Genomic DNA, 20,608 nt, shown 5'->3' on the forward strand with positions numbered 1-20,608 from the left:
TTGGCTGACCTGAGCAAAACTTGCTACGGCCAAATTCGAGGAGCAAAACCAATCTCTCGCGATCTGCACACATTATATTTCCTAATCAGCTTCTCAGGTGAGTCGGGATCAATGTTTTCCAAAATAAAAGTCTCAATTGATGGCCCTGCTACCGATGCATGACCTGCCTCTGGGGTTTCGAGCCCTCAAAGCTAAAATGACCAATTCCTCGGCTTGTCTGTGACTAACATATGCATCTGCAGCTGTGCGCCGCAGAGAGAAAAAGCAGATGAAGACAAGAGAAAGTCTTGCTGCGGGGATTAGGCTTGATTCAGGGGTGGCTTTTCAAGACTCCTAGCGGGTGTGGGATCTAATCTGGACACGCTGCATCTGGCCTCCGCGAGGTGAGGCTTACTGTAACAAAAGGGACGGCTAATGAGGGCCGGCCAACAGACTGTTCCCGCTATGTGCCCAGCGTCAGTGCACACCCATAAAAGCCTGTCTTCACACAGAAGGGTACGATCAATGGACGCAAATCCCACGGTCAACGGGAGAGGTGCGGCGAGCTTATTATGGAGTACAGCGGCGCCTTGGTTTACGAATTTCATTCAGTCGGTGACTCAACTGGAGTTGAGATGACTCAAAACGGTATCTCAAATCAACTTTCTGCATTGAAATGAATGAATAAAATCCACTGAGTTCAGGTTGACCTTTCTAACCTTCTCTTTGGATTTTTTAACTCATTCAGTATCAGTCAATTCTAAACCAAGTCTGAAAAGACATATAAAAACGTCTTTGGGAGTGAATGAGTTAATTAGCAGTATATCATCATGCATACGTCCTTATGTCTGTTAGTGGCCGAGGCGCACGGGAAGGAGCAACACAATGTCTAGTGAGTTGCCGTGAATACGCCTGCAGTGGGTACTTCTTGACTTCCCCCCTCCACGACTGAATCCTTTGCAGAAACACAATGGGACCGCCTCGTCCTGGCGTCGGGAGGAGGAACATGTCACCAGCTGTGTTTTCATTCTGACAAGCGTCCTACTCAAACATGAGTCACCATCCAACAACTCGAAATGTTATCGCTGTAACTCCCCGTGCCTCCTGTCCACGGCGCTTTAACGAGCCCGTGCGTCACATCGATTCCATTGGCAAAAACAAGACTGGATGGATCACATTTTGCTGTGGAGACCAGATGAGCTGCACGCAGAAAGAAACATACCATCCAATATCGTGGTGGGGGGGAAGAAAGGGGATTTCCTTCACCGCGGTTGCAGAGAATTTGGGTTGGACGCTCACCCAAAAACAGAGCGGAGGAAAAGGGTACGTGTTTCTGTGTGTGTGTGGGTGTCTGCATGAACCTTGCACACATGAGCGAGATCCACAGTTACGGATCTCTGCCCGGTATGGACAATTGTACGCGAATGACCTCTGACTCCAGCCACACAAATGCTTCTGCCAATCAAGCATTCAGTCGCGGGCTCATTCACTCGTGCGCAGCTGCTCTCAAACAAACAACAAAAGAAAAACGTCTTTGTGGTGTTGTGAAGTTCCCAACTCAAGACACCTCAAATCGGTGCAGTGGTACCTCAACTTCACGCGTGCCCCACGTAGCTCGGTTGACTTTTAACTCATTCAGTACTAGCCAATTCTAGACCAAGTCTGAAAAGACGTTTTAAAACGTCTTTGGGAGTGAGAGGTCATACTTTCAGCTTTGATTACTTTCAGACGTTTTATTGAGCAGGACAAGCGGCCAAAAACACACAACTGAAAAATGAAAACACTCGCAAGGAACGTGGTGCAGATGTTACCAGGTGGAAAATTGCCAATCGGTGCTGGAATCAATGCTACCGATGTCACTCGCTAAGGCCACGCCTCATGAAAAGAAAAACATTAATACACGACTGCACAACAGCGCGTGTTCTCACAGCGGTCCAAAACGATTGAGAGGTCCAGACCAACACCGAATCACTAAAATAAATCGATAAGGGAGGTTCTCACACAACTTGTCCAGATGGTGGTTTTCGGTATGAGACACACACATTGAAACTCCGACGCAACAAAAGCCAAAAATAACATTTTGGGGAAAGCAAACCAAGTTGGGATTTGATGGGTCTGCGGTGCCACCTCCCAAAAAAACAAAACAAACAAAGGTAGGATTCAAGCTCCGTTAGACGCCGCCCACGTCTGGAGACTTCGGCAATTCGAAGTATGCAGACAAACACCTGATTCAAGACGCAGAGCCGTTATAGACTGTCATGCAGTCCGTCTTGAATGTAAACGTTGAAATTCTGAAAGACTCCTTTTGGGCCAACACGGGTTTCATAAAAGAGCCTATATAGAGCGAGTGTAAGACGATCTCGGAAATCAACGGCTGAGGTTTGAGGTGGGACCACCGTACACTCAAAAGGATGAGGGGAACACACATTCTTGCTGCATACCTGCCGGATGTAAGTGAGGAAAACGGCGCCTAGCCGGAGATGCAAACTCGACGAAGCTGTCACAATGCCTGACAAAAGGAGCCGTTTATCAGCCAATCAATTATGATGGGCGTGCTTATGGTAAGAAGTCAACTCGGTTGAACAGGTGAAATGCGGTACGAACAATATGAGAATGGTGGCATCTGTTTTCCATAAAAAATAATACCGCAAAATGACAGCTTACTCGCGCAATCAAAGAACCAAAACAGCAATCTCATTTCGCAGCTTTCAGCTCCGCTCTGTGAAATATTCACAGTAGCCATTTGGAAAAATTCAGACAGGACGGGAGAGATGAACACCCCCCGCCCCAAAATACACTTTCGCAACGTGACGGAACTTGAAACATTCATCCGAGAGCGAGCGGGCTTTGGCCACGTCTGGCATTCCCATAGTTCACATCCCTCATGTGTGCCGGCTGACAAGAACGCGTGCAGCCCAACAAGGCGAGCAAGCAGCTGCCATTCTCATGACAGCTTTTTACGAAGAGTCACACCGTCCGCACCCTGAGGATAGGATTTGCATCTCAGTTTCACTGGTGCGAACTGGTCTGGAGTTGGTTAGGAGAAATTCTCTGCTGTGGGACACACCCTTCGTCCAACACAAACATTATTTCCACGAAGCACGGCAATCCAGCAGAGATTTATTTTTGAACTTTTTTTTTTTGCATTCCTACTGTTACCGTTGTCCTGCGATTGGCCGGTGACCAGTCCAGGGTGTACTCCGCCTTTCATCTATGATCAGCTAGGATAGGCTCCGGCTCATTTGTGTATACCGTTATTGTGATTGAATTGGACTGCTTGATGGAACGTAAGCGATGGGCGCACGTGGAAATGATGCCACTTTTACAAAGCAGAGTGTTGAGTGGCAGGAATGGGAGACTGGAGAACGGTAGAAGCGCCGTATCCAATCAATCCAAGGGTGAGCCTTGACTCCCCTCCCTTTTTCCAGGGCGCCCTTTACTGTGCGCCTCGTGACTCAGTGGCAAAATCTTGCAAATCATTTCAACGTTCGATCCCTGCAAACCTGACATTGGTGACTGTAGGACGGCGAGGACGAGCCACGGTATCCGTCTTGATGGAGCCAGTCATAAATTAAAAGTCACGGCCCATGTAAATAAAAAAACAAAAAAATCCAAAAGGTTTCCAGGGATCACAAAGTTTTGGAGAATATTCCTGACACGCTGAAGGGAACGACAGTCCATATTTTCCCTTCAATTGGCGCCGCAGAGGTAGCAAGACAGAATTTTGGGGGCCAAGGTGCTTTTGTTGGTGAGCAAAGACTTAAATTGCCGCATTCCACAACAACGCTGTCGGAAACGTGGCCCCGCCCCCACACAGCTGGATGCCGTTGTATCAAATCACCGTCCGTCGAGTCGACGCTCGGGAAAGCGCGGACAGCTGCGACGACGAAGCCATTGATTGTCGGATCCCCGCGCCGATGATGTCACAGTTCTGTTATGGAACGTCGGGATTCAATCTAAACATCGCAGCGCTACGGCAGGGTCGGTCGGGCTTTGGTGGAAATGGGAACATAATGATGGTGTTTAAGAAGCGGTTGTTGAGCGTTGGAGAAGATGACTTCAGATTCTTGGAAATAGAAAGTGGAGAACCAATTGTCACCGTCCTCTGGGGGATTCGGCGATGTCCTGAAGTGGATGAGGAGAAAAGAATGTCGCCTTTGAGCTGGGCGGTTACGTTCAGCGAGGCGGCCAGGCTCAAACGCTTTCAAAAAGTCGGACGTGAGACATCTTCCGTTACATTCTGAGAGCGCGCTTCGTGGAGGAATCTGGCTGGATCAAAGCATTCATTGAGTCGCCCGTCTTAACGGCTGACTTGAGGCGCTCGTTACAAGAACAACAATCGTTGCTTTTTTTTTTTCTTCCCCTTTTTTTCGGCCCTGTGCTCTCTGCTTGCCATGTGTCTCCCAGCAGAACACGGTTATGCAACCGAGGACCTGCGGCAGACGAGCTGAAGACAAGACATCTTTGCGATGAGCACGCAACAGCTCGGTGGTTCTCTGAAATGTTTTTTTTTTCTCCAGGAGTTAGTCCGGGAGACCGCCAAGACCCAGCAGGGTTCAAGTTTACGGTAGACGGGTTGGGAAACTCTTCGGTCGAAAATGTCCTGCTGCAAAACATGTCCAAATATTGACAATTTCAAGGACCGCCTTTTATGACACACATGACAAGAGATGATTATGTAACTTTAGCTTTCCAAATAACTCGACAGGGGGTCTTGGTTTATTGCAGGCCCGACATACGACATTTAAAACCCGTGTCATGTTCCCTTGTTTTTTATTGGTTTAGTTACAAATCAACCCTCTGTCGCCTCTTTGTTCTGAAGACTACTACAGATAATGAATTAAACAGACAACAAGAGGAGCCGCTGCGGGTGCCCGCACCGCCATCTTGTCTGACGTTGTCATACTCTGATTGAATCAAACAGAAACTACCTCCCCAACCAAAAACATCGCCGGCGTAATTCAGTCGGTCCCTAGTCAGTATTATGTGAGTGAAATAGTGTGACAGACACAGCCAATAATGTTTACGATGGATGGTGTTCAAAAATCTTACTCCAAAGCCCGTTTTCTTTGGGTGAACAAATAAATGAGACGAACCAGGTTTTGACTGCAAACCGTCGGGCCTGCGCTGTAACGGGTTACTGTAAAGCACGACACCGAAAGCTCCGGCCGGGGGTTGCCGTCGGAGCATCCAGATTGAGCGCCAGATGGCTTCACGTCGCCGCCGACGGCCGCTCGCCGGTCTGAAAGGGAGGGGGGCGTGGGCGGCGATTGCTAGGCATCGACGTCAGAGGTTGTCGGTGGGCCTGACCGAGCAAGAGCCACCAATTAAGCATTAAAATCTGTTTCTGATCTGTTGGCGGGTGGGTGGATGCTATCAACCAGCTACGTTGCCCCCACGTTTGATAAACCAGCGGCGACAAACACGTCGGTGAGCATGAGGAAGTGTCGCATGTGCGTCGCATCAAAACAAGACACTTTTGAACAGAGACCAAAGGGCCAAGCAGGTGGACGCCGACCATTTATCTCCACTTGGGCACCTGCAGTAGGCTACATGTGTTTTAAAAATCATACCTAGACCGTCTCTGGAAGCCGGTTGAGAACATTTTCCTTTGCTGGCGATAAAACGTTCCGCCCAATTGAATACACGCATCGCATGGTAGTAAAACGGCTTCCTGCCCTGAAGCTGTCAGACGATCGAACCGAGAGGCATTTCATATCATGAGAAGAATAGCGCTGCGATCAAAAGTACGGAGGCCGTGAACCTGCCAGTTTCTTACATAAGCAGCACGGGGGGCAAAGGGTCATGATTTTAACCCTTGCTTGTCGCTTCTCAGGACATTCAAGTTCAGCCACCTTCATCGTGCATCATTTAACAAAGTCACCGTCGGAATACGGCTTTGATGCTAATGCTATTTCGCTAGCAATTAGGACTGCTTTGACTGCTGTGGTGGGTCCATCTCTGTGACAGACTGTGAGACTGCTGTTGTCTTCTTCTCTGATCAAAACAATGTTGTCTTCTACTCTGATCAAAACAGTGTTCCCCCTAGCGGATGATCCACGAATTGCAGCTTATTAAAATATTCATTCCGTGTCTTTGATGTATTTTTTTCACTTTTAAAATATCCTGTGGGCCTAATTGAACCTCCTTGGGAGCTGGTTCCGGCCCGCGGGCCTTATGTTTAACACCTCTGGGTTAAACAATTCGAAAAGGGTCGAATGACACACTGACAAATCAGGATAAATATACACCTCATTAGTTCAGCAAACCGACGAGGTTAAATCGGTAAGAGGACAAAGTGAGAGTGGACAAGGGCGGGCTAGCCCGGTAGGTCCACACCAATCACCAAAGGGGTGGAGGTACTAGCAGCCACTCTAATCCTGTTAGCGGAGCAGAGATCAGTGGCTAAACTAAGCAAACCACACTCAGTCAATCCCTTTGACCGGATTGTTTTGCCACGGCGTCAGGGGGGGAGGCTCAAAAGACACTCTTTGCTGCCCTTAAAGCAGGGTACAGTAAAAACATTGTGACAAATCTAGGATCCCCGCGGATTAAAGTCAACCAGATTGTCGGGGGGGAACTCTACCAGATTAGCCTGATTGATTAACCTCTGGTGTGAGGTTCCATCTTTCAAAAATGAATGACACGAGCTCAAATCGTTGAATCGTTCGGCCAACCTGACTCGACCATCCTGCCCAACGTTTTAGGTGCCAAGATGAGCTTCGAGGACTGACTCGCGCTTTGCGCTCAAGTCCAAGCAATTTTTCAACCGAGGTCTAGCGGCCAATACTCCAGGACTAAGCGAGCGGGTCTCCGCTCCGAGAATGAGACCACGTAATGCGAGACCGCCGCGACAGAGAGTAGGGGGACGATGACGACAGGGAGGAAAGGGGAGATTCTTTTTTTTTTTAACCGTCGCCAGGTAACGCTCGCAAACAAAGTCAAAGCAAAAGGGAACGTGGAGCAAATTAAGAATCGAAGGCTATGTCCTAACCAGCTGACAAAAGAGTGGATTTCCGGCTATGAAAAGAACCAGAGTAACAAAATTACTCCAGAAATGCTCATTCTGCTGTGTGGAATTTTGGCCTCGATGAGAGGTGGTGAGCAGCGCCAACTGATTCCTCTCGCTAACAGTCTCGTGGACTGATTGCGTTAGCACATTAGGAGTCAATATCTCCTTGTTCTCCCTCCTCTTTTCGCAGTCATGACCGGATAGGACATGTCGACTGCCGAGCACGACGACGATGACATACTCCACTTCACGACTCCAAAAAGATGCATATTTTTATTTACGGTCCGCGTGTCAAGTACTCAGCAGCCCAAGTGAAAACAGATGACCCTCGGCTTTTGCTAAATTGCAAACGCTGGCCTAATTTTTTTTTTCTTCGTCAGGCTTTAAAAAAAAAAAAGCACGTCCTGTTATGCGGATGTCCAAAAAGCACACAGTGGTCTTTTCAAAACACAAGCACCGGTGGAAAATGTCAGCTAGTAAAAAAAATAATAAAAATAATAATTGGACCAGTGTGAGGCTCAGAAATAAATACATGCGCGGTGGCCAGACGTCCAGCACCGGTCTCCGAGGAAGAAGGTGACGCAATTCAAGCTGAATGGGCTGGGCTGAGAATGGAGAAGAGGGGCACAAGTATGTTGACTAGTGGAGCCCCCATCAACACCCCCCCCCCTCAAACCCCCTTCCAACTCGACTCCTTCTACCACGTTCCGTGGTAGTCCCGCCCAAAGCTGAGGCCCATCTGGAGAGCCTCGTGACCCGACTGATTGAAAGCAGTTGGGGCTCACGGTGAGATACGGACGCTGGAATGTTGGGAGTGTGGAAAGGCCCGGAATAAAGTGCGTCGAGGAGGTATGCGGCGTTGCACGTTGCCTCCGAATCTGTGCATGTGTGCGGCCGCATGGCTCGTTTAGCTCCACCCCCGGTCATCAATCACCTAAGAATAAAAGTCTTGATACCGGTTGATGAATAGGGACTCCTAATCTTCTTTGACTCCATTACGTACACGGGGTGGGTGTATTTTTACACCGGAATTCTCCATCTCCGTCCATGTAAAGAGACATTTCACAAGCTGTCGTGTGCATGCCAGAGCAACAGATGGCGCTGTAACCTCAGACTGGTAGGCCATTTCATTTCGTTGGAGAATAACGACAATAGACGCCAACATTAAACAAGTCAAGCATTTACGTTGGTGAAATGTTTTCCGTACGGCACCATCCTGTGTTTTCCACACGTGGGAATCCCAAGATTTCCTACATTCCACCAAACCTGAAGGCTTCGCTGGAGAATCCCGTCGAGTGGCATCATCGTCTAAATGGAAACCAGGCCGGGGATCCTAATGGCTGTTGACGGAGCATCCCGCAGATGATCTTCACTGCTGTCCAGCCCAACAGGGGATGCACCGTGCGGTTCACGTCAAGCTTGTGTTTTACTGCCTAATTCAATAATGAGCTGAGTGGGAGAAAGCTGCCCCCCCCAAAATAAATAAATAATAAAGGACAGTGCGGTTAAGAGTTAAGTGGTTTGGTTTTTATTCTAGGCCGTGTGGCCTCGGGTCTGTCAGTGACACTTTTATTATCTTTTTTAGAAGTGCCAACTGGGAGTACCTCAAGGCACTGTCATCTGAATAACTGCATTTGAGTGTGCACACAACATACTTTGTAATATGTTTTTTTCTCTTAAATGATAAAATATTTATTTTCTAAATGCTTCATTAAAAAAAAAGAGATGGTTTTGCAACTTGGACTCAATTGGGGTACGGTAAAAGCCGGTAACAAGTCTGTTTCTGGAATACGGGAGTACCGTCCATCCAGAAAGGCCTGAGTTGAGATTCGAACGCCAAACCTCAGAACTCAAGTGCGAGGCAGACGTGCCAACCGCTAGTCCACTGGGCCACGGCAGCCAAATCCCAGTAATTTGAGCGAATATGAGTTTGGCTGGCCTGTTTCCTTCCTTTAGCTGTTTGCGAGGTTGGACAAGGCTTTGACAAAAATGCTCGTCCGGTGCGACCATAAAGTCATCGCGACACTTTAAGCACCAACGTTAGCAGAAGCTGCCAACCATTTCGGAAAATATATTAGATCACCATTATTTGGGATATTTTCATGACCCGATGAAAAAAAAAAAACTACATTTGGCTGACAGGTCAGAGACTAGAAGACTCTACAGCAGCCACACCCGGAACCAGCTGGAAACAATAAGAAGTCCTCATCTTTTCCTTCTCTGCTGCATCTCTTCTCCCCTTCTGTTTGCACCTCCTGAACATATGGACCTCCTTCTGGTCCACACCCTCCTCCTTTTGTTTTCAAGGGGTGGCCCCCTCGAAGTAACATGGCGAAGGGAGTGACCGGTGCATTCTCACTCACCGCAATCAACACTCAACCACTGGTGAGGCATTCGTTGACACAATAACGCGGGGGCTTTTCTTTTTTCGGAAAACACAACTGGGAAGCCGGGAAGAAACAGATGGATGTGATTCTCAATTACTCACCCGAAAACATTTGGCACCATTTTGTCCCGGCAACCTCCACTTCTGAGGCTGCCAGATTGCTTTTGGGCTCAATTCATCACCGTTGGCGAGGTGTGGAGACACCGTGGTGACAAAAGCGAGTGGAGGGATGCAATTTAGCAGCGTCCATTCACGTGCTCTGGTGCTCAGGCGTCCAATCACCACCCCTCTTACCGGAATGGAGGAGGGGGGTGGGCGGCGTGTAGGAGGAAGGACAGCAGAAGGGCACCAAACAACGGTGACGTCAGCCCCAGGCCTCATCAAATGACGGAAGATTATGAGCGCGGAAGGTGAATGATGCGCCACCAAGGGAGGAGATTCAAAAAATGAAGAATAAAAGTCATAATTCCACTGTTGCCTGCAAATGCATGATTGATATATTTAATATATTCTAAACAGCAGAAATCAGTGGCACCTTTAGATGATTGAAAATTATTTTAAGGTGGTCCATGACTCCAGCTCAACCCCCCCGCCCCCTCCCCACATCACTTGAGCAGCTGCATATGTGAAGCTAGCCAAATTTTTGCGAGGGAAAAAAAATGTGTATGTCAGGGCATTCAAAAATCAAGCCGCCATCTGATAATTGCATGACGAACAAGTGTGCACGAGAGGGGGGGGGGGGTGGGCAGAGGAGGACCACCGCGCTTTCAGACGACAACGTAACACGTCGAGCCAGTCGAAGCTCCTCCCCGACACGTCTGCATTGCACCAAAGGGATGCACGGTGCCGCGTTTTCTCCCAAGATTCTTTCCTGCCGCTAAATGACGGAAGAAGCGCCAGTCTGTGTCATTCCCAAGGCGACGCGCTTCGAGGACACAAGGCGGCAGCGGTGGCGCGACGGCGCATATTTGTTTTTTTTTTACAAATAAGCAAGCGCCTTCTGTTTGCGGCAACCCCCACTCATGCACATATGTCAGAGGGATTACATGCGGGGAAAAACGAGGGGGGAAGGGGGTTACGGTGACAGTACGAGGTGAATCAGCATTCTGCTCACGAGCCGAACTGCTGAGCTCAAATTCATGCAGAGCCCCCCCCCCCCCCCCGCCCTCCCAACTCCCAAAAAGGAGGATTTCTTTCAGTTCCTCCAGCGGGGGTATCACATGTGACCTGCTTGTGTCTAATCCACAGCCAGGTTAAACGCGCTTGCTGGCTATGTGTCAACATTATCGCAGGAGGGCGTGCTGAGCTACACTTGGGAGGCTAATGCTAATGCTACATGCTACAGTCACGGCATATGATTCACACTGTACCCGAGATTATGATGATTTTCTTTTTTTACAGTATACACGCAAAGTATACAATGGCGTGAAGCAAGTATTCGTTGGAAAGCTTCCTTTTTCCTCAAAGCGATGTTATCTGACATTTCAAAAGAGGCGAAAAGGTGCAAAGAAAGACTTTGGGGAAAGTGCGTTTCAGCAAGTGATGGCTTGGACTTGAAAAACTCGTCAAGTCAAGTGGGAACACTGCTCCACGATCCGGTTTACAAATTGTGCGATCACACCGCAACGCGATTCAACATTGAGCAATTTCAGAAAAGAAGACAAGACGCCAAGAACGACAGCGCTTTTTGGATCACGGTGAAAAGGGAAATATCCGCCACATGTGCTACGATGAGGCTCGCGAACATTCTTCCTGCGAGTGCGTTGGAAGTTTTATGACACTTCTTCCCTCCCTTTCTTTCTTCTTTTTTTTTTCCTCTACTGCGGTATTCACCGCCATTGGGCCGCTTTCATATGCAAATGGTCGGCGCGATTGTGCGGGCCAACAGACTGGAATGCTTCTCCAACAAAGGAGAAATGAAATGGAAGGAGGCACGAAATAGACAACGCCGGTGTGATGCGCACCCGAAGCCGAGTCTCTGCCCGTGAGCGGGTTCGGAAGGACAAAATCCTTCACATTTTCATTCCTAACTTGCCCCCCAAAGATGACCACAAGAACACAGGACAGGAATGGACATTAAAATCACTTTCATTCATTTGAATCTGGCATTCAGAGCATTGAGGGGCCCACAGAGGAGGGGGCAAGGGGGTGCTTGGAGGGGTTTCCCACCGAGATGGGCGGGGTCCTCGTCGGGATGATGAGGTGACGCGCCGAGCACCATCGAGTCGTCCCGCTGGCATTCTGAGTTTCGAGGTCGGCAGACAAAGAAAAGAGGACTCACTTACACCCGTACGACCATCCCGACCCTTCGGGGACCTGGAGCAGGTGCGCCAATTAGGGTCCCGCGGGGTTCGCCCCCCCCCCCCACCCCCAGCCCCCCTCCTGGATGCTTCACATAATTGGTCTCTTCATCTATGAATTATTAATCCTTGTCACTCTTTTGAGTTTTTTTGACGGAAGTGAATTGATGTCAAACACCCATGTGGCACGGCAGCCCCCCCGGTGTCATGTTTCAACTCATCACCACAAAACGGGGTGGGGGGGGACCTCTCTCTAGCCCTGTGTAACTACACTTTAGGTGTGAACGGGCAGTTCTTTCAGACTCTGATCATGAGAAAACCTTTTTTCACTGATCATGAGAATACTTTTTTTCAGTCTTTCAGTACAACTGCAAAAGAATCAGGCCCGAACTCTCACCTGATAACACGATAAGCCGTCCACTGGAGTAACCGCTGTCCCTGAAACGTTTCAATGAGTGCTATTCTCGCAGATGACAATGCGAGCACCGGCACCTTTGAGCCAACGTGAGCCCGTCTGTATACATGCGACAGGTGCCACCGTCGTTGGCCTGCCTCGCCCTCTCCCGCCGGGTGTTTCCTCATAAGTATTTCACAAGACATCCTCCACACAAAACGCTGTCTTCAGCACCTCAGACAGCAGTTGGCCGGCCACAACACAAGAGGCCTATCAGTTCCACGCAAACAATTTTGCCGAAATTGAATCGGGGCCGGCCGGAGAACGGCGCGGCCGACGAGCCTTTCTTTGCGGCTCGCATCAAGCATTCGTGGTCTGGAAAAAAAGAAAGGAAGGCTACAATGAGTTGCCTTGTATGAATGTCGAGTCAAAGGACCAAAACAGCACAGAGGAAAGGACTTCGGAGCATGTACACACAGATGAGGCATACACTAGAGCACAAAGAGCACTGTATGAGACATCCTCATTCATGGCTTACAGTATCCATCCAATGTGGAAACTGGAAAGATTTCAACCTTTTCACCCTTGGACAGTAAAACCGCCCCATATTCAATATTACTTTTTTTTTCCAACACTGAGATGAAACTCAGGGACACTCTTTGGCATTCCGAATGGAGTCAAGCCAAAGATATTTCAGGAAATAACTTAACAAGGCACATTTTGTCAAATCCAATTGTGTCCAAAGCCTCCCCCCCAACCCCGTGCCCCGGAGACAGCGGCAGGCACGCAAGGAGGCTGCGAGCTAAGGGACACTCGGAGGTCAGCATGCCAGGCGCGCCGCAGTTTCCACTTCCACGCCGTGCGGCTCAATGAATGCCGTCTATTAATACCGCAGATATCAGAGGATGGCATTCCTGGAAACCCCCCGGGACAGTGAGGCGAGCAAAAGCTACACATGGCTTGTTATACACGGATGCTACAGACCTGACTGTTCCAGGCACAGTAGAGATCACAGACCAGGTTCCAGTTGTTGTTAAGCATACAGTCCAGAATTTTCATATGAGACATCTTGCGTTCCTCTGAAGGAGCGGACCCCCTACCCCACAACACTGGTCTTCAGCTTTGACTCACAAACAATGCCGTGACGGCGCCACTCCAGGCCACGCCGACAGACGGGAGGGTGCCGTTGGGGGCATCTCCAGACCCATCTGTGAGCCCGGCGGGCACCCTGCCAGCTTCGGCTGTTTCACCGAGATGCACGTCAATTAGCGTATGTTAATGATTTGATCGCATATTCCAAAGCAACTTTTGTGGAAGGAAAAGTATTGTCCATTTGAATGCGGGAGAGGCATCGCCATGGTTACAGAGAGCCCTGCACCGCGAGTCTGCATCTGCGGTCCGAGGGATGTACCTCCCAGGGGCTCGTCTCTGCAGTTGTGTCGCAGCGGCTCGCTCTGAAATGAGCGCGGCCGCAATGCAGGACTTCATCTGGGGTGGACTTTTAACCTCCTCTCTCCCAGAATCTCACACGTTTAGCTTGTCCTCATCCGCGCCTCGTGCAGTAAAGCCGTGGCGCAGTATTTCGATTGAATATACTACGTTGAAGCAGAAAGACTCGAGAACACGCACTCAGACGCTTACTCACAGGCCAGCCGAATTCCTGACATCACTCACTTGGCCACGCCCCTTAAAGGGTACACATACAATGCAGGTGTCGTGATTTTTAGCTTGTTCAAACGTTCGCTCCTATCCGCCCCCCCCTGCGAGACTCTTCTAAGAATGAAACAAGAATCTTTGACTGCCTAGAAGAGGCATGCCACAGCCCCCACCACTGGGGAAGTCACCTCCAGAACGTAAACCAAACATCAAGTGGCTTCCTCACTGCGGGATGTCGGAAGAAGATCCCGGAAACTCATTTCAGAACTACCGGGGGCCAGTAAACAGTTGTCCGGGATTGTTTACGTTCCTGTTGCCTCCCTTTGAGGCACTACAACACCCAGATGGTTGCGATTGAGGCATCGTCAGAAACGCTGATGTGAAGTGCTGCCACCAATTAGCAGCGCGGAGCCAGCCCGGGGGCAGAGTTTAAGACGTTCATTCAATTGAATAGACATTCAGGGGTTTTTTTCTTAATCGCTGATATCAAAGGATTCCCTTACGAGTGGTGCCGTCAGATCTTTTGCAACGCGTACATGTGATGTCATGGAGAAAAGATCGAGAACCCGAGACTTGGGTCTTTCTTCCGATTCCCAAGATAGCACCGTAGGGATAGCGAGAGTAGCACTGGCGGTCTTTTGTGAGCGCTACATCTCGCAGCGGTGAAAACAGGATGAGCGATCACACGGAATCTCGTTTGAGGTTTAAGAGGCTACACAGTTAAAAGACCAGACACGGGCAGCCTCAGGCTCCGCAACCCTTTAAACGAACCCTCTTCGGGTCGGCCAACAAGCGGCTCCACGTAACTCTTATTTGAGGACTTTCAGTTAGTAACGTCGGTCAGATCCAGCCGGCTGTTTTGAGATTGCCCGCGTTGGCTAAACAGTTTCAGGGGCAATCGGAAGAGCTTATCTCGGAATGACAGTCAAAACCACAGTTTCCGTTTGCTAGCGCAGGCTCGGCAATCTCCAAATGGAAAATGACAAAAAGGGCCGCGATGTCGATTGAGCGCATTTATGAGTGTTGCACGCAGCATGATTTGTAAAATGTACTTTACGGTACACTTATGAAGAATTTTAAATGTGGCCAACACAAAATTTGCCTGATCCTAAACTCAAACTAAATCCAACCCTTAGGACCAACTAACAATAACCCAAAACCCAAATTAAGTCTAACCCCTTTACTTCTCACTGCTGCACATAAATGATGTGCCCTCGGGGCCAGCTCAACTGACTCAGCTCAACTCCCATGTCTGCACCAATCAGCATTAAGCCCTTGAGAGATCCATGAAAACGCACAATGCCCAACACCACCCCCCTACCCCCCGAGCACACACTCAATATAATCCAATCAAATGTGAATCATGGATCTCGTGTCTTTCTGTGCACAGGCACGGCACTCCGTCCCAAAACAACACGTGCACTCTGGCTTCAAATGGCGGAGGTGGTTGCTGGAAAGTTGCAACAAGTGTTGAGTTTATTGTATGGTGTTTTATTTTTATTTATTTATTTGGCAGATAAGCACATAATGCCACAACTTCGCAAATCATCAATGAAATCATCCCTTCATCATCACGGTGCCCCCACTGCTAACTTAGAGCGGTGACAGATTCCGGAAATTACGTGGTTTCCTGCCAGGACCTCCAAAGCTCACACGTTAGCAGTTTAGGCTCAGTGCCGATAGCGGCTGGTGGCATAAAGCTGCACCTAAACGACAAACTCACACACGTGGTTAAATGTCACACTCGGAGCAAAAAGATCATGCTGCCTGCCGGGTGGGGATGGGGGGAAGCTAAAGGGTGAAATATATGAATGGATTGGAGGCAGGATGAGCATAACTCGCTGCATGCTGCCAAAGATTGGAGGCAGCCCGTGTTGCCAAAGATGCCTTGGGCGTGTGGAAGAGATAGAACCTCAGCCTCACTAAACATTAGACTGCATCTCTTCTGCCTGTCTACCCAACATCTTGCAGCACCGCACAACTTCGTGAAGGACCCCTGGAAATGTCCAAAAGGACCCTAAAATGGCCCCCTGTGTCTTTTCTGGCATGGCATCTTGAGATTTTATTTATTTATTGCGGGTCAACTTATGATACACATGTCCAGCAAATTTCAAGTTGTTAAATAAAAGAGGCTTCTGGGACTGGGACGGGTTTGTCATTTGAGGACACCCGGAAATGGCCAAAATGAGCTCAAAGTGTCCGCTTCCCTGGGGGTCTTTTCGGTGCATGTTTTTTTTTTGAAGGTTTTTTTTGGTGGGTCTCCTCATGATAGATATGGTTACCACATTTTACATTCCTGGGTAAAACTGGCTGCTCGAGGTGGGGCAAGTCAGGCTTTCACCCCCAGTGGAAATGCCAAAAGATTACAATGAAGTGACTACGAAATGGTAGATTTCTTTTTTGTGGGTCTCCTCATGATCGACACATCAACCAAATTTATTATACTACCAAGTCCTACCAGTGAAAGCCCTTCTAATGGCTCTTTATTTGGGCTCTTTTGGGCCCTTGCGCCACATCCAAGTACCACCGTCGCTCCTCCACACGAGCACCAGATTTACAGTTGTCACAAATTGGATGACCTTTCGTGCGGCCAGGCGGATTTCCCCCTTTCTCCTTTCAGGAGAAAAAGGCAACAATAGTTTGAAGATGCCAGATTCTGACCGTGCACGCCTTCTGCCAAGCTTCCATCTTTATGCAGGCTAAATATAGCACCATCAAAAGACTAGGCAGGAATAAAAGGAACAGAGAATGAGGTTATCAGGCTAGCTGAGCTAAAGTTAGACCAAAACACCAGAGCATAAACGCGATACATGATGGGAGTCGAGGCGAATCTCAATGTGACGCCCTTTGGTTGCCCGGCAACCATTTTGTGTGCACTACACTGGAGTTTGAGGGCAAAGTGGGACACTGGAGGAGGTCTTGTCATGGGTTATATCGTTGATGTGAATAATCAAATGTGTTGGACCAAGTATAGAACCCTGCGGGACAACGTTGAAAAGTGGTAAGGGAGGTGGAAGGGGTCAAACTATTTTAAAATGTTTTTTTTACATGCTCTACCACATTTTTATTTTCACCTATTGCGAGTGGCTTTGGAACCTGCCCCCCTGCGACCAACAGGGGTTGACTGTATCAATGTAGGTGACCTTCATTAAAACAACAACCCTTGCTTTCTTCCATCCAACCGACACGAAATGTAAATAATAATCCGCTGACGAGGGTCAAGCGAGCAGCGGGTAAGAGAGTCCAAAACAGACGTGGCACACGCGGGGTGTTTTTCTCAGCATGACGGGGGGCAGCTGTATTTTCACGGCTTGGTCGGCGGTCTCTGTGTGTATAAATGCAAAAGTAGGGAGGCTGGGGGTGGGTGTGCGGGGGGGCGGGGGGGGGGCTTAGAGATGACGCCCCTTCCTCATTAATGAGGCGAGATGGGAAGCGGAGGGAGGGGCGCCTTATCCCGCTTGGGATGTGTCATTAAGGAAGGGGTGGGGGTCACTCAGTGAACCTTGAAAGTTTGAGCGTGTCGGCGTAAACAACCAGATGATGTCACGCCATTGCCGGTAGATCGCCGCACTTGGCTGGTGACATCCCCAGTAAAAAATACGACATTATATTTTGGACATACAAACACTTCTGTTTTTGTATGTCCAAAAACAGAAGTGTTTTTGGACATACAAAACACCCCCCCCCCCCACTTAAAATGTGTGTGTGGGGGGGGTTAGCAGCACCAAGCTCTCCTGGAAGAGATGCAGCGTTATAGAGGAAGAGGCAGAGAATGTTCCCAATAAAAATTGTGTAACAGCGGTAGTCGATTTCACTCACATTTAAGCAACACAATCTCCTGCCCTGGCATGAATACCGAGAGCGCTGTCAGTATTTTAACAAAGCTGAATGATGATCCTGAATGAAGGTTCCAGCTTGTCGCCAGGCAGAAGTGCCACCAAAGGAGATATTTATTAGATTCGTGTCTGTGGTGCACTTAAGAGAAAGAAAGCTCATATTCTGACTCTCGTTTGCTGTCCACGCTGAACGTTATTGATGTAAAACGGCTCCCTCGCTGCTTATTAAGCTCCATTTTATTGACATTCATCAACCAAACCCATGTGAGGCACCAAATGCATACATGAGTTTCTCCGGCTAAAAATGACACCCAGTCACTCACCATTCATTAGCGACATCATCGCGGTTATCCGGTTAACAGCCAGCTAACTCCACTGTGACTTGCCGACTCCCATGTCACTCACCAGACCAGGCTTTTGAACCCACATCCACACCACACACTCAGACACACAGATACTACAGTGTAGAAAATGATATATGTATGGCGACCTCAAGTGAACAAAAAACAACAACTGCACAGCACATGAATATTAGTTATTGTTTTATGTCGTCGCTGTCCTGTGAAAAATGGGGAAAAATGTCCGAAATGGGGACACCACATTCATGTAAAAATGTTAAAAATGACCAAATCACTGTATTGTTGCTTCATAATTTAAACTCAATTTGCCGGTAAATACTTAGCAGTTATAAAAATATTTGATAAATTCAACCGGGCTGCAAACTACCCACAGGAAGGCCGGAATCTGGATTCAAACCCCCCAACACAAAACTGTGAGGCAGATACGCGTTCGATTCGATCGAAAACTTGATTGAAACAATGTCACTTGCTTCTTTTTTATTGACGTGGACTGAGATTTTGTTCTAAAACCATATCGCCCAGTCCTACTAAGAGGATTACGGCGCACACACACACACACACACACACACACACACACACACACTTGATTCCATTTTCTGATGATAATCCAAAACATGGCAGCACCACTGGTCTGTCATGACATGCACTGGGTCCAAGCTGCAGCGTGATGATGATTGCAGTGATGTAAGCACTCGGGTCGGCGCAGAAACTTTTCCAAAAAAAGAAAGATTAGGCGCGGGAGCATAAACGTCTCTTTGTGCGGCTCTTTTTTTGCTCTTAAACAGTTGTCATGGAGGGGAAGGGCTGAACCCGGTCAACCCGGACACACAAGCCGCATCACACGCTGGTGAGCTCTGTGCGTGGACATTTCCCCTGGAATGAGAATGCTGGGATTGTGTGTGTGTGTGTGTGTGTGTGTGTGTGTGTGTGTGTGTGTGTGTGTGTGTGTGTGTGTGTGTGTGCGCCCGCGCGCATATTTGGAGAGGCAGGAGGGAAAAATGTGAGCGCAGTGTGATTAGGCCCACATGGATGACACTTAAGCAACGAGAAATCAACAACTTGCGCCACATTCCAAAAAAAATAACTCTCAGTCTCTCTCACTACTTGAGTGACCTACCTCACGCGGTGCATCTCGGAGTCGATGCATCATGATCACGTCAAAACACTCAAGTCCATGGGGGGCTGCATGGAGCTCAGGTGGGTGATGGCAGGGGAAAAAAAAAAAACGGAAAAAGGAAAAAAAAAAGTTCTAATCCACACCCGCCTCCTTCCTCATGTCCAGTCGAGGTGGGAATCTGAACAGGAATAATGCACATTTGATGACATTTTAATGGGATTCCATACAAAAATATGAAGGTATTGCACCACTGATTAACCCTGTCATAGAGATATCAGTTTAGCATTACGTCCGTTATGGTTGTCAATGTAAAAGCGCACTGCATCGGCCTGAGAGCCGTTTTGCTCAGGTGATGGTGACCTCACTTGAACATTTAAAAGGAGCAAAATATTCGGAACAGCTGCCGGTGGGATCCAGGGCAACGTGAAACCACAAATTCTGTGATGCACTCTTGTATAGGTCGCAGGTGTACCGAGTGTTATAAACAATGTGAATCATTGAGTGATGAGATAGTTTTGATGTACAAATATTTGCAGACCGCATTAGCATGAAAGTCATCTGTTTTGATGTGACCTGTCATTGAGTTTGAAATGCGTGAGTGAGTATATAAACACAGCAGACACACACACACATATACACCGAGGAGTGACATTTACGTCACAGTTAACCTTGCACAGTGTTGCTTTGTAGTGATGCTGATATGTTTGACATTTTTTTCAAAGGGTAAAAACGGATGACATTTCTCCTCGATATTAGGTGCACGTGAAGTCGACGACTCGTCGTGTTGATGTGCTCGTGCCACAAGCCGAATAAAAACATTGTCTTGCCATTTTCAAATATTCAAAGAGTAGCGTTTTAAGAATTAAAAGACACACATGACGACAAGTTGTGCGGGTGTTCGCGAGCCTACCTGTTATTAATCCAGAGAACAACGGCCAGGCGACGGGCAGAGCCTTTGGTCCATGTTAGGTCGATGTGGGCTCCGGAGAGGAGAGCGGGAGGCTGGGAGGCGCTCAGCCCGCCAGTGGAGCTCCTCTGGCGACCGCGGCCCGCTGGAGCCGCTCGGTACCTGCTCGGCTGGAGAAAAAGCGGCGGGAAGAGCAGCGAGAGACGCCCCTCGGCGGGCACTCATTCCTCACGGCGACGGGGCGACAATGTAACCTCCAGTGTTCATTCATCTCCACCGCGACCGAACATTAAAACCAGAAAAAGCCAAAAAATATGGAGAGAAGTGTGTACTCCTGCGAGTTTCCAGTTGGCGGCGCGACCATCTGTGCGGAGACGGACAACTGGCTTGATGAAGCCCCACCTTTTCGCCCGCCCCTCACTTGACGGCGGCCAATCGGATGGCCAGTTTAAATTTGGAATTTTTTTTTTCTGACAAACCAATCGGACGGAGTGTTACATAACAGTTGCTGTAAAGCGCAGAAGACACCACATTAACCCATGGCAACATGGTCATCTACGGACAATTTAACTTTGATACCATTTTGTGGAATCTGTAGTCAAGTTAAATTTATATACAGTATTCCTTCATCACAAAAAGTCTCAAAGGGCTTTCCATGCCCA

At 48.5% G+C, this 20,608-nt stretch overlaps 1 protein-coding gene across 1 annotated transcript in view; it reads right to left on the minus strand.

Annotated features, from left to right (window-relative positions):
* arhgap21a (Rho GTPase activating protein 21a) overlaps nt 1–20,329 on the minus strand; it is a 46,606-nt gene extending 26,277 nt beyond the window's left edge. The window contains exons 1-2 of the mRNA XM_086101386.1: nt 19,950–20,329; nt 19,040–19,217 (exon numbers count right to left, since the gene is read on the minus strand). Of these exons, the coding sequence (XP_085957512.1) occupies nt 19,040–19,072 (33 nt within the window). The 5' untranslated portion in view covers nt 19,073–19,217; nt 19,950–20,329. The remainder of the gene's footprint in view (nt 1–19,039; nt 19,218–19,949) is intronic.
* Nucleotides 20,330–20,608: the final 279 nt, after the last annotated feature.

The sequence above is a fragment of the Hippocampus guttulatus genome, chromosome 21 (genome assembly GCF_054856545.1).
Source record: "Hippocampus guttulatus isolate MCC_2025c chromosome 21, RoL_Hgut_1.0, whole genome shotgun sequence".
NCBI classification, from domain to species: domain Eukaryota; kingdom Metazoa; phylum Chordata; class Actinopteri; order Syngnathiformes; family Syngnathidae; genus Hippocampus; species Hippocampus guttulatus.